The 12,910-nt window shown below is 43.8% G+C and overlaps 1 protein-coding gene across 1 annotated transcript in view; it reads left to right on the forward strand.

The window, feature by feature from the left end:
• Nucleotides 1-12,910, forward strand: part of LOC109521171 (laminin subunit alpha-3-like) — a 52,621-nt gene that overhangs the window by 27,870 nt on the left and 11,841 nt on the right. The window contains exons 35-57 of the mRNA XM_019878831.1: nt 241-342; nt 415-498; nt 640-870; nt 3,932-4,045; nt 5,013-5,131; nt 5,217-5,297; nt 5,815-5,915; nt 6,065-6,118; nt 6,187-6,338; nt 7,348-7,458; nt 7,543-7,654; nt 7,723-7,890; nt 8,211-8,407; nt 8,504-8,620; nt 9,267-9,421; nt 9,824-9,965; nt 10,404-10,503; nt 10,585-10,701; nt 10,790-10,960; nt 11,036-11,187; nt 11,863-12,057; nt 12,128-12,276; nt 12,640-12,661. Of these exons, the coding sequence (XP_019734390.1) occupies nt 241-342; nt 415-498; nt 640-870; nt 3,932-4,045; nt 5,013-5,131; nt 5,217-5,297; nt 5,815-5,915; nt 6,065-6,118; nt 6,187-6,338; nt 7,348-7,458; nt 7,543-7,654; nt 7,723-7,890; nt 8,211-8,407; nt 8,504-8,620; nt 9,267-9,421; nt 9,824-9,965; nt 10,404-10,503; nt 10,585-10,701; nt 10,790-10,960; nt 11,036-11,187; nt 11,863-12,057; nt 12,128-12,276; nt 12,640-12,661 (2,946 nt within the window). The remainder of the gene's footprint in view (nt 1-240; nt 343-414; nt 499-639; nt 871-3,931; nt 4,046-5,012; nt 5,132-5,216; nt 5,298-5,814; nt 5,916-6,064; nt 6,119-6,186; nt 6,339-7,347; nt 7,459-7,542; nt 7,655-7,722; nt 7,891-8,210; nt 8,408-8,503; nt 8,621-9,266; nt 9,422-9,823; nt 9,966-10,403; nt 10,504-10,584; nt 10,702-10,789; nt 10,961-11,035; nt 11,188-11,862; nt 12,058-12,127; nt 12,277-12,639; nt 12,662-12,910) is intronic.

Here is a 12,910-nt window from a genome sequence, read left to right on the forward strand (position 1 = left end):
TCTTAATTTCTCAACACAGCATAACACAATTTTTTTTTTTATTTATCTTTTAAACGAGGCGAAAATAAAACTGTGACTAAAGAATCATAATTAAAATACATTTAAAAAAAGAAGAATTATTCAATTAAATTACTATATGTTGGACTTTCAATGAACGAGTGAGCAGTTATTCCCATCCACATAATTAATGGAGATTATGTAATTGTTTGTTTTTTGTTTTGTTTTTTTTTGTCCTCCTAGGTATCATCTTATGGTGGTTTCCTCACGTACCAGGCCAAATCCTTTGGTATTCCCAGTGAAGGAATGATTCTGATAGACAGAACCCCTGATGTCCTACTGACTGTATGTGACATTTCGTTCAACGTTGTTGTTTTAATGACATAGCAAACAAACATTTCCATGCTTCCACTCTAGAGTAAGGACATGACGCTGGTTCATTTTGCCCCTCAAGTCCAGTTGCCCGATCGACTCTATCAAGGCAGAGTCCAACTTGTAGAGGTGAACAAAACAGTTGAATATTTAGTTTTTAAACCAAGATGTGGATCCTGTTTCGTGGTTCGACGTTGTCCCGATACTTTTGTCCGCCTGCTTTTTTTTTTTTTTTTTTCTTTTCACCCACCCATGTTCTGTTTTCCGCAGGGAAACTGGCGCCACGCTGGTACCAACAGACCCGTGTCCCGAGAAGCGCTGATGATGGTCCTTGCGGGCCTGGCGCGTCTGAGGATCCGAGCTTTGTACTTTACGCAAAGCCAGCGACTTAGTCTGGGCCAGGTGGGCTTGGAGGAAGCCACCGATATGGGCACCGGGGGTCCTGGGAACACTGTGGAGGTCTGCTCCTGCCCTTCTCAATTCGCCGGAGACTCTTGCGAGGTGAGGGAAATCTATCGACACAGCAAGCGGCAAGTCTTCTTTATTTCGTGAGGATGCGAAGAGGAAATAGAATTGCAGTGGATTCATTTCAAGCCATTATATGTATTTACATCGTTTTTACTTGGAGGTGGAAAATGCTCAAATTTGCCTTGATTTGCTGGTTGGTATTTGTGTCCCTCAAGACTGCAGCCTTTTGTGTATCTTCATCTGTTGACGTAAGTGTTGGAGAAGTGCCCGAGAAAATGCATCATGTTCAGAGATCGTCAGATAATGGCTGAACTTCTGTGGGGTTTTTTTTTTCCCCTTTGGACTTTTTCGCATGATCATTTTTATCTTTCGCAGTTCCACTGCAATGCGTTTTAACGGATGATCGCTGTCCTCGCTTCCAAACGCCTTCTATTTCGCACCACCGAGAAAGAACTGGGAGGATCACCTTCTCAGGTGTTGAGTGAAATAGCGTTGTGTCATCTTGGAGGAGCGGGACTTCCTCATCGTTCTTCTAAGGTTGTCCCGACACGCCCGAACTAAACATTGCACCCTTTTGCCCCCGGGGGCCAAAGTCATCAGCTGAGGAGACTTGGGCGGAATGTGCGGCTGGAAAATAACCGCGCGGGCCAAAAGTACATGGCCTCAGGCTAGAACGGGATGAAATGCACAATCACGCAGACATAATATTAGCCATGATAAAGCCCGGATCACTGCCGTGGCTACAAATCATAGAGACAGTATCGGCATTTCGTTGTTAAGGGAAGAAGAGTGTTGGTGCGCAGAGTCCTTATTTTTATTATTTATATATATTTTTAGTCATACATTCCATCTTGTCTTTTGGGCTCTGTGTTTGTTTCCTGGTACTCTTTATTAAGGGCTGCGCAGTAGATAGTGGTTAGCACGACTGCTTTACAATGGAAAGGTCCAGGGTTTGAATCCAGGCTCCGCCCTTCCTTTGTCTCTGTGGACCCTGTAATTGGCATGGGACCTGCCAAAGTCACGCGGCATGCCGGTTCCAACTCACCCGCTAGCCTAACAAAGAGAAGCAGTCCAGCAAATGGGTGAATGGATCGAAATTGTACATGAAGCAACGTTTTAATTTGGTCAATTGAGAGGAAGTTGAGTCTAAAGGTGGGGAAAACCTCCCCTGACCTCAGTGTTACTCATCAACTTGATCGTGTATGCACTCAATCCTCGACGATTCAAGCGTGTGTGTATGTGCGCGTGTCCAGCAGCCACTCCCCAAAGTACGCGTGTTTTTGTTTTTTTTTTTTGTTTGCGCACTGTGATTCAGGTGTGACTCGACTGTCTGAGGGTGTCTGACACAACTGTAACACACACACACACACACACACACACACACACACACACACACACACACACCACACACACACACACACACACACACAGTATCGTACACACACAACTGATTTGTCGCATTGAAATAAAATTTGCAGTTCTGTAGAAGAGGCCATTAATCAGGACGCGGTAAATGCCATTCTTACAGGGTCAATTAAATTTTACTCTAAAAATATTTGGTCTGAACAGAGTAAAATTAAGAGTAAGTTATTCAGAGAAAATTTTAAACTGAAAACAATTTGGAGTGATATTTACTCACTCAGAAATGTTAAGTTCATTTTACAAGGAGAGTGTTAGGATAAATTTTACTCATATTAAAATTGCAAATTGTACTTTGTATTATCCATTGATCCGTTTTCAACACCGCTGATCCTGGACAGGTTCGCGGGGGGTACTGGAGCTTATCCCAGCTGACTACGGGCAGAAGGCGGACTACACCTTGAATTAGTCGCCAGTCAATCGCAGGGCACCTATAGAGACGAACAACCATTCACACCCACATTCACATCATCACTGAGCGGGAACCGATTCCACGCTGCCCGCACGCAATTCAGGCGAGTGCGCCACCAGCAATTTGCTAACTCACAGTCTGAGCAGCATGGTAGCGTGACCGTGTCCCAACTTGAAGGCTGGGGGATCATTCTTTAACCCTTGGATGACTTTTTTTGTTGAATAAACTATCGGTAATAGTATGCACACAAAATTTACTCAAACTCTCATTGCAAAATTTACAAAAAAAAAAAAAAAAACAAACAAGTAAATACAGTATCACTCCATTTTTTTTTTCTGTGTAAAATCGACTACATATTATTTTACTCTCAAATGTTGCTGTGGTTAGACTGTGACCAAATACAATTTTTATCGAGTGAAATGTGCTCTGCGAAATTTACCGTGTATGATAGTGTGACGAACATGAAGGACTACTACAGGGGTCATTGACCTTTTTGAAACTCAATTGGTTCAAACCTGGTTGTGTGTGTGTGTGTGTGTGTGTGTGTGTGTGTGTGTGTGTGTACGCGTAAAAGGAATGAGTGCACACGTTAGCAACTGCATGTGTGTGCTTGTGCGCCTCTGTACAGTCAGTGCACTTACTCAGTTGGAGATGGGGCGTGTCCTCATTGTCAGTGTGTGTCAGCGTGTGTGTTTAAGAGGCCAAAGGAGGGGAAAGTGGAGCGTTCTTTCACACAGACTAAACATCAGGAATGTCAGATAGCTCGATGGCCCGACACCGGCACGCCGGAGGGGTTCTGCTCAGGACCGTCCTGTGGGGATCTCTGATCGCGCTATGCTGGGCCGGCAACAGGCCCAGTCGGGGAGGGGTGTCTCGACTCCGGCACGGCGCATATGACGGCAGATGGAGATTAAGACATCAGGCGGACCAGTGGCTCGAGTATCCAAGGCTAAACGAACAGGGGCTCGATGGGTCACAAGTGGTCCGCTTTCCTTCTGTCAATGACGATTCAGCCAGGAATCAGGTTGAGGTAAATGCTGGCTCTTAAGGTGTGTTTCTTTATCTGGGAAAAGCGCAAAGGCTGCGCTCTTGTTGGTTAATGTTTCCTCAAGTTCAAGATCAGCGTACTTGCAGGCGTCGCCCAACAAGAGGTTTTAAATTTTTCTAACAGAAATGTGCCATAATAAAAAAATATATTGCCTGAGTTCAAAGTCTCAAGTTAGCTTCACTGTAATAAAACATTCTTTTTGTCTTTTTTTGTAGAAATGCGCCTCTGGATTCTTTCGAGATGGCAGCGGGCCATACCTAGGCCGCTGTGTGCGCTGTAATTGTAACGGTCTGGCAGACGAGTGCGAAGACTGGACCGGCAGGTGTCTGGTGAGCCACTCTCACAGGACACAAATGCTTCTTTGAGTTTCATATTCCAAACACAAGCGATTTTAAAAAGTTCAGACGTGTACATGTGGTACGTTTTATGTTAATGGATGCAGCGTCAGCAAATAACAAATAGTACCCGAGCGCTCAAAATTCCTCAAGCCCAGTTGTTTATTACATAATTTGCCCTAATTAAACTCTATTGTTTCTATAAAGTAGGTTGAACTAACGAAAATTGTAAATTCTCACACACACATTCCTCGATAGTATACTATTCACCAGAATAGGCAGAGGTTGAAAGTTTATGTTGAACTAAAATGATTTCACTCGAAGTAAATTTATTTAAAAAAAAAAAAAATTGATAGCGATTTCAGTCCTGATATTTTTGGATGGTGATGCGCCGTGAGATTTTTCCAATAACTGCCGTGGCTCACCTAAAGAATGCAAAAAAAAAAATTAAAAATCGCTCCTTTGCCACCTTCATCGACTTGAGTTTTACGCAAATTGGTTTTTCATTTTGGTGCAATTCCACACATATGTAAACAAAGTAGAAATAGGACAAAAAACCTCAAAAATGAATATGTTTTAAAATCATGTTGCCACCTATCTCATGCCTCTCTTATTTATTTATTATGTTTTTTCAAATCACCACAAATATTCCCTATGGCGTCTCCTTGTCGTCATTTTTCCTGAGTGGAGGATGAGCCTGTGCACATTTAAACTTCCCAACTATCTCCATTATGTTATCATCATGCAAGACCGGGCCTGCGTTGCTGCATGTGCGCCGCCCTTACAGCACAGCGCACGTCAAATCAACATCAAGCGCATTCTCTGCAATGACTTGGCGAAGGGTGGGCGGGGGCGTTGTTCCTCTTAACCTCCCTTGGCATGTGTGTCGGGAAGAAAAGACTTGATGGTCCATTTAGGTTGGCCTTGCAAAATCCAATGTTGTCCTCTTTGTTTGTTTCAGAATTGTCAGTACAACACAGCCGGAAACAGATGTGAATACTGCCGAGAAGGTTACTATGGTAACGCGGCTCAGCCGATGTGCCAGGTGTGCCCCTGTCCTCTAAGTACTGCATCAAACAAGTGAGTGAAGCAAAACGGACAAAAACAAAACTGCAATCTGAACCGGATTTTCTGTCGTTACATAACACACGTGTTACATTTCTAGCTTTGCAGTTGCTTGCAGACAGATCTACGGAGACTTCCAGTGCATTTGTAGAACAGGATACATTGGAGACAAATGCGAAAAGTAAGTATCGCAGGGGAGGAAGGTTTTAGACCACAGGTGTCAAACTCAAGGCCCGGGGGCCAGATCCGGCCCGCCACGTCATTTTATGTGGCCCGCAAAAGCAAATCATGTACGTCAACTTGTTAAAATCTGTACCGAAATGTCAAATTGTCATGTGTAATAAATAACATTGAGATTTCGCAATAATTTACCCGTTTACACTCACTTGAACAATAATTGAACAAACTGTGTTCATGGACTTGACCGATTTCAAAACAAGTAATCTATTAAATTTGTTGTGTACGAGTAATAATTTTGTGGTTTCACTGTCATAACGGCCCTCCGAGGGAAGACGTAACTCCAAATTGTCCCGCGACTAAAATAAGTTCGACACCCCTGTTCTAGACCCAGCAACAATAGGTGAAAATCTGCAAAACAGTGGAAATTTCAAACACGTCTTTTCAAGCATTTATTTTTCCGCTGGGGTCGATTTCTACTCTTATACTGATTCCACTTTCTTCATTTCTACTTCCTACAGGTGCGCTCCTGGTTTCTATGGTGACCCGATGTTTCCAGGGGGAAGCTGTCGTCCTTGTAATTGTAACGGAATTGGCAACACCTGTGATCCCAGGACCGGAGGTTACCTCGTCCATCTAATAATAGAAATACAGCAATTCATTTTTCACTGATGGGAAACTTTATTAGACCCCAAGCACCAATAATAAGGATTTTAAGGGAAAGAGTACTGTAAATATTTATTGATCCAGATATTTTTTTAATCTCGACAGTTTGCAAGAGCACGCTGGAGCCTGGAGACACAAACACAGATGACCGATGCGCGGGTGAATAAACATTCAAGAGTCTTCGGGTTTCCGTCATGCTTATTTTAAAAGTTCTTTTTCATTTCCAGAGTGTGACAACTGCGCCCAGACTTTACTACAAGACTTGGAGAAGTTGGAGTTCAAGTTGGTGTATATCAAAGTTCAGCTGGACAACGCCTCCGCCAGCGCCTCCTCCCAGGACAGGCTCAGGAAGCTTGAGCAAGCCCTATCGGACACCAAGGTAATGGGGAGGAAAAAAGTCTTTGTTTTTCTAGTGGAGATGTTTTACTTTTAAACTGCGGGATTCTGCTTGACAAGTCGAGACGCATTTTCATCCATCCCGATGCCTCATGTGTGGCCGCAAGTGCAATGTACACACCTGTCTTCATTTGATGTACATATGCAGCACATACTTGCGCGTCTTGACAGTCAGGCTTGCGTGCCAATGCCGAATGATGGGATGGGTGTGCTTATGCAAACATTCCAGACGGGATCACTGATAAGGAATCGCGGTTCATTTTGTCCCACACTGTGCCTTAACTTGGTTTTGGGGCTCCGAAAATTGGCAACGCGTTTTCTTGACAGTGTTTCTTGACAGGACAGTGTTTGCCACAAAAAATATTCGGTTAATGGCGGCACGGTGGTCGACTGGTTAACACGTCGGCCTCACAATGCAGAGGGGCAGGGTTCAATTCCAGCTCCGGCTTTACTGTGTGCAGTTTGCATGTTCTCCCGGTGCATGCGTGGGTTTTCTCCGGGTACTCCGCTTTCCTCTCACATTCCAAAAACATGCACGGCAGGTTAATGGGACACTGCAAATTGTCCCTGGGTGTGATTGTGAGTGCAAATGGTTGTTCGTCTATGTGTGCCCTGGGATTGGCTGGCAACCAGTTCAGGGTGTACCCCGCATACTGCCCGTAGACAGATGGGACAGGCTCCAGCACGCCCGCGACCCTCGTGAGGCTAAAGCGTTTCCGATAATGGATGGATGGATGGATGTTACTACTTATTTGGAGGGGAGGAGAGAGTAGAAGTGGCAGTAAAACAGGCCAAAAATCCAAATGTCAAAGGGTGAGGCAGGGCAAGAGTTGCATACTTGGTGTGGTTTAACCAATTTAACAAATTATTTTTTTTAAATAGTCACTTTACTTTATTGTTCTTTTTTTCCCATTCATTATGTTATTTTGATACAAGATTTTATGTTTTGGCGTAATAAATATGCCTTTCTATTTTTGTGTTTGTTTTTGCAGATTCTGGTGAACAAATACAGTATCTCTGTCAATGGCCAAGGTTCCAGGCTCAAGCAGCTGGAAGACGACATGTTGAGTCTTTCTGAGGACATTACTTCTCTTCAAGACAAGGTCATAAACAAATCTTTTGATTAAATTCGTTCATTTACTGCTATGTGTGGGGAAAAAAAACGTGTGAATCACATTCACATTCAGGCTGACAAGACAGCTGTGGATGCGGACAAAGCAGTTCTCGGAGTTGAAAAAACCCACAAGAGGGCTCAGGATTTGGACCTAGAGATTCGAAACATGCTCCTGAAAATTCAAGGTACAGCTTGTGAGACATTCCTTCAACATGAACAATCTGTCAATCATTTCTTTTCTTTCTTCTTCCAGTTCTGCTGAACCAACTGAAGGACGCGGGCTCCAGCGGGGGAACGCCGCTTGGTGAAAACGCGGCCAAGATGCTGGACGAGGCCCAGCGCATGGTGAAGGAGATGGAGAACAGGAACTTCACGCCACAGAAGACCGCTGCTGACAAGGAAAGGGACGAAGCCATGAAACGTAGGACGCCACGTCACATGCACACCTTGAACACAAGCACCTCATCCAAGGCTTCCTTCCGTATTTGTATCAACCAATGAGTGAATAGCTCTCACCTTGGAGATTTAGCGAAAAGTTTCAAAGAAAACACATTATAAAGAGACCCTACATAAGCATAAGAAATTATATCTGATCTGATGAGAGATCTAAGTGCGATTGGTTAGCACATTTGACGTGTAAACAACTTTTCACAAAGGGGGCTCACAAAGTGCTTTGATTAATTAATTTCTTAATAGTTAAACGGTCTAAATTGCTCGGTTGTTTTCTACTGTCTTATCCAGTCCTGGACTACATCAAGACCGACCTAACGAAGCAGTTGGGCCAGAACGAGGACTCGGCTGCCAAGATGAAAGAGCAACTGAACACCTACGACGGCAAACTGAAGGAGCTGGACAAGTCCCTGAAGGACGCCACGGAGCTGGTGAAGAAAGCTCACGCCCAGAATGGACTCAACGCTCAGGCCGTACCGGAGCTGCTGGTAACCAAATGCAGTTGACGTGCAGACAGCTCTCACAGGGGTACCTAATGTTTTGACCTTTTGACAATTTCTTCCATTTTTTTTCCCCTCCAAAAGAATCGCATTAACAACTTAAAGATGGAGCGGAAGACCGTCAAGGACCAGATGACCCAGGCGGCAAATGAGCTGAAGAGAATCGAAGATTTAGTCAAAGGGCTTTCCAACAACAAAACGGTGCGTGGAAACTAAATGAAGTGCGCTGCACACACACAACGACATCATCGCTGACCTTTAAATTCTGAGAGTCGCCCATAAGGCGGCGACGAAAAAAACTGTCATGTGTGTTCTAATTGCTCTTGTAGCGTGAGATGAGCAACGTGGCCGTTATGAAATCTCCATGGACCATTGCGAGTCTCCACCCCCAAACCAGATGCCTGTTGTAGTACCAGGACTGACCTATGAGAGGCAGCATAATGCCACAGGGCATCCAGAAATAAGACCTGATTGGAATAATCACGCTCAACTCAACCCGCACCACAGGATAGTCTTTTCAATCAGCCTCCTAATTGAAAGGGATGGAAAAAAAAGCTACACTTTGCTGATGTTGGATTTTTGCCCGAACGGAGATCGTGCAATCTCTGCATGCATGAACATGAAACTCATTGAACTCTGAGTACACCCTGAGGACGAAAAACACATGAAGAATTTGGTAATATTATTGCTCGCTTATGATAAACGACGCGATGTAAGTGAGATAGCCGTCAGGTCCCAACACGCGGACCCTGCGGATAAGGATCGCTGCGTCTCATCATTGTTGCAGAGGTGAGATCACTGGAATGCTGGAAATATAATTCGCCCGAATTGCCTTTGCTCTCGGCAGGCGTACGAAAAGTTGGCCGCTCAGTTGGATGGCGGCAAGAACGACTTGACCAGGAAGGTCAACGAGCTCTCCCGAGCGACAAACAAGGAGGGCGTGGTGCAGGATGCAGAGGACCACGCTAAGAATCTCAAAAAGCTGTCGAAGGAACTGGAGGAGTAGGTTCATGACAACGTGCAACGAGTACCGCGCAGTATTCTATGTTGTGTGCACTTGCTCAGGCACAACATATTATTTACAGTCAAACCTCGGGTTTCGAACGTCTCTGTTCTCGACCAAATCTGTTTTCGAACAGCCTTCTGGAACGGATTCTGGTCGAAAACCGAGGTATGACTGTATTTTCAATCTATTTTAAAGCACGCATTTACAATGTACACTTTATAACCATCAATATTTTCTTTTTTTTCTTTTTTTTTTTCTTAATGTGAACTACATCACTGCAGAATCGTGGTTCGGCATCCACAGATTTTACTTGTCACCCAAAAAAAAAAAAAAAAGCGTAGTGGAGGTTTGTGGTTATAGTTGACTACGAGGCACTCAGAGCTCTTCTGTCTTTGCAGTGCTGTGAAAGCTGCGAGCGAACGCCCTGAAGTACGTAATGCCAATGACGCCATCGATGCCTATAAGAACATCACGGACGCCGTTAAAGCTGCTGAGGCCGCCGCTAACCAAGCGAAAGATGCCGCAGACAAAGCCTTGAACGTAAGTCGTGGAATAATATCTTTCATTTCTTCTTTCTATCTTCAAATGGTTACCAGAAATCTTTTTTTTTCTTTTTTTTTTTTGTATTTCAATTTTCGCAATGAAATTCATGGGTCAGATCAAAAACACAAAATGGAAAGACAAGACACAGGACTAAGTGAAGTTTGGTCAAGAGTGTTTGGAAAGATTAGTTAGCTTGTTCTAGCTAGTTCTAAAACTCAAACTCAACCCTGTGACCTATTTATCAGTTTGGTATTTTTGATCTAAGCCGAACATTAAATTATGAATAGTCAGTATTTTTTTTTTCAATTTAAAAAAAAATGTTGATTAAAATCTGTTACTTTTTCGACTGCGAATTGAATATGCAAAAAATGAATGATACACAAATTCATCACAATCTAATAGTAAATACATTGCATGTAATATGTTTGTTATCAGAATGTAAAAAAACAAAAGCTGGCTGAGAGGGCAAAAGACCTGAATGAAAGTGGTGCAGAACTGGTGCAGAATGCAGAAGAAGCAGAGAGTATCCTGGCGGGTAAGCATCCGTTCTTTTCACTTTCCCTCGATAACACAAGCACACACTCACTTCTTCTTCTTCTTCTGTCTATTTGCCCAGATGCTGCCAACGAAATTCCTGACATCAAGAGGCGCCTGACGAATGCAGAGAGGAAAAAGAATGACCTTGAGACTGACCTCCAGGATGCGCAAACGCAGCTGAACGACATTAAAAGAGGTAGCGTGCGACGTCTGTTGCGAGCAGTCGTTCTGACGTCGGAGTCTGCAGGAACCCCCACCGTTTCGCTCGCTTTCCTCCCCGTCAGATGACATTGTAAATATGATCGACGACGCCAAGAGGAAGGCCGCTTCCGCTAATGTCTCGGCCAGCGACACCATGGACAAGTTGGACGCCATCAGGAAGGAAATGGAAAAGATCAACGTCACCCCCGGGGATTCCAACCTCGGCGGCTTATTGGACGAAGTGGACCAAACAGGTGATAAGATGGAGGAAGACGATAGTCTGTGATATTTGTACAAAACCGCATTTTTTTTTTCCTCCCTGTGTTCAGTGAAAAACTTGTTGAAAACCGTCCCGACTTTGAGCGACAAGATCTCGGAAGTGGAGACCTTAACCTCGAAGTTTATGCCGCTGAAAAACATCACGGACAACGTCAAGAAACTCAAGGATCTCATCAACCAAGCGCGCGATGCAGCCAACAGGGTAACGTTACTCTCTTTGTAAACTATGCACAGTGGTGGGCCTATGTGGTGGCTACGCTATACCTTCCTGGCCCAAACAACATGACTGAGAAATCATTGTTGATCATACCATCCACAGTCATGATTTCATGAAATTAAATGCACACATATATCAGTCTTGTCCAACGCCTTCATAATACAGCAGCAACAAACCAACGTAAAATGCAGCCTTTAAAAATATGAAGAATTAAGATTTATTTATTTATTTTTTTTGTTGCATTTTTAGTAAGCAGTGGAAATCAGGAGTAAGCAAAGCGGGATAGGCAATCAGTGACAACTGATCACTCTGATTGACAGTTAGCTAGCAAATGCAAATCAGTGAATGAGACAGGAATAGACGATGACATGGTGCTCAAAAGCCAAGCGACAACAAATAAAATGACATTATCGAGAGTAAATTAAGCTCAATAAAACATTGTTTTGGGTTTTATTCATGAAACCCCGACTGTGGATTGTATAATAAACAATGGCTTCTCTGGCCCGGAAGGGGTTATGAGCGTGCACTGATCACCCCGTGGCCATGGCCAGTGAGCTGTTGCATCACCCAGGCCACCCCACAAAAAATTAGCTCTGGCTACGCCCTAATTTATCAACTACTGCAAGTCCTCTCCTAACAGTCATCCATATGTTCCTCCAGATTTCCATCCCGATGAAGTTCACAGGCAATGGTCACGTGCAGTTGCATCCGCCCAAGAACCTGGAGGAACTGAAGGCCTACACCGACTTGTCTCTGTCGCTGCAGAGGCCCGAGGGCAGGGGCGATGGAAGACGCAGGCGCAGGCAGGCCGCAGACAAAGGAGACATGTTTGTGTTGTACCTTGGCAACAGGGATGTGCGTATCGGGGGGGGCGGGGGATCCCGGTTTGGATGAATTGAAATCATTAACAGACGGCCTTCTCTAGCCCTCCAAGAACTACATCGGCATGGTCCTGAGGAACAACGTGCTATACGGCGCCTACAAGTTGAACGGATTGGAGCACGTGATAAAAACGGACTCCATCACCACATCTCCTTCCGAGCCAGCCAAGTTTGATAAGGTCGACCTGCACAGGTAAAGTGACCAAGTCGTGTGCCCTCCAGCAGTGCAGACTCATTCATTCGCACGGCCGCTTGTTGCTCGATGGAATTTACTTTGTAGCAAGAAAATGTTTTCCTCACAGTAATATATATATATAAAATAAAACAGTAATATATATTATATAGAGTGCAAAGGTCTCAGTAACATAAAAATAATCCTCCAAGGGTGGCACAAAACTGCTGAACAAGAAGCCAACCATTCAATATAACAACTCATGGTGTATGTTTTCTCGCAAAAAATCATATATATTAATATTATTGTGTGATGTGTTTGTCCTGCATATCATTTCAAATCCACAGAATTGATTCGTCCTGCTCACGTTGTAACATATTGCAGCATACAGGAAGACCCAGTGGAAGTGCACTTAAATCTACAGTTGACCCCAGTATATTTGCAATTCTCTTGGGGTTTTTTTTTCCATTTTCTTTTTTCAGTATTTTTTTTTTTTTATTCATATTTTAGATTTTTCCAGATTCTTCCACCCCACCCGCCCCCCATTCCCCCCTGCATTTCATGGAAAAAGTATATTGAATCCTTTCGATTGTTTTTTTTTTTTTTTTTTTTTTTAAAGAATGCTTTTTTTTTTGGTCATGGGTTGCCACTTCTC

Source organism: Hippocampus comes, unplaced genomic scaffold (genome assembly GCF_001891065.2).
Source record: "Hippocampus comes isolate QL1 unplaced genomic scaffold, H_comes_QL1_v1.1 scaffold85, whole genome shotgun sequence".
Taxonomy (NCBI): Eukaryota; Metazoa; Chordata; class Actinopteri; order Syngnathiformes; family Syngnathidae; genus Hippocampus; species Hippocampus comes.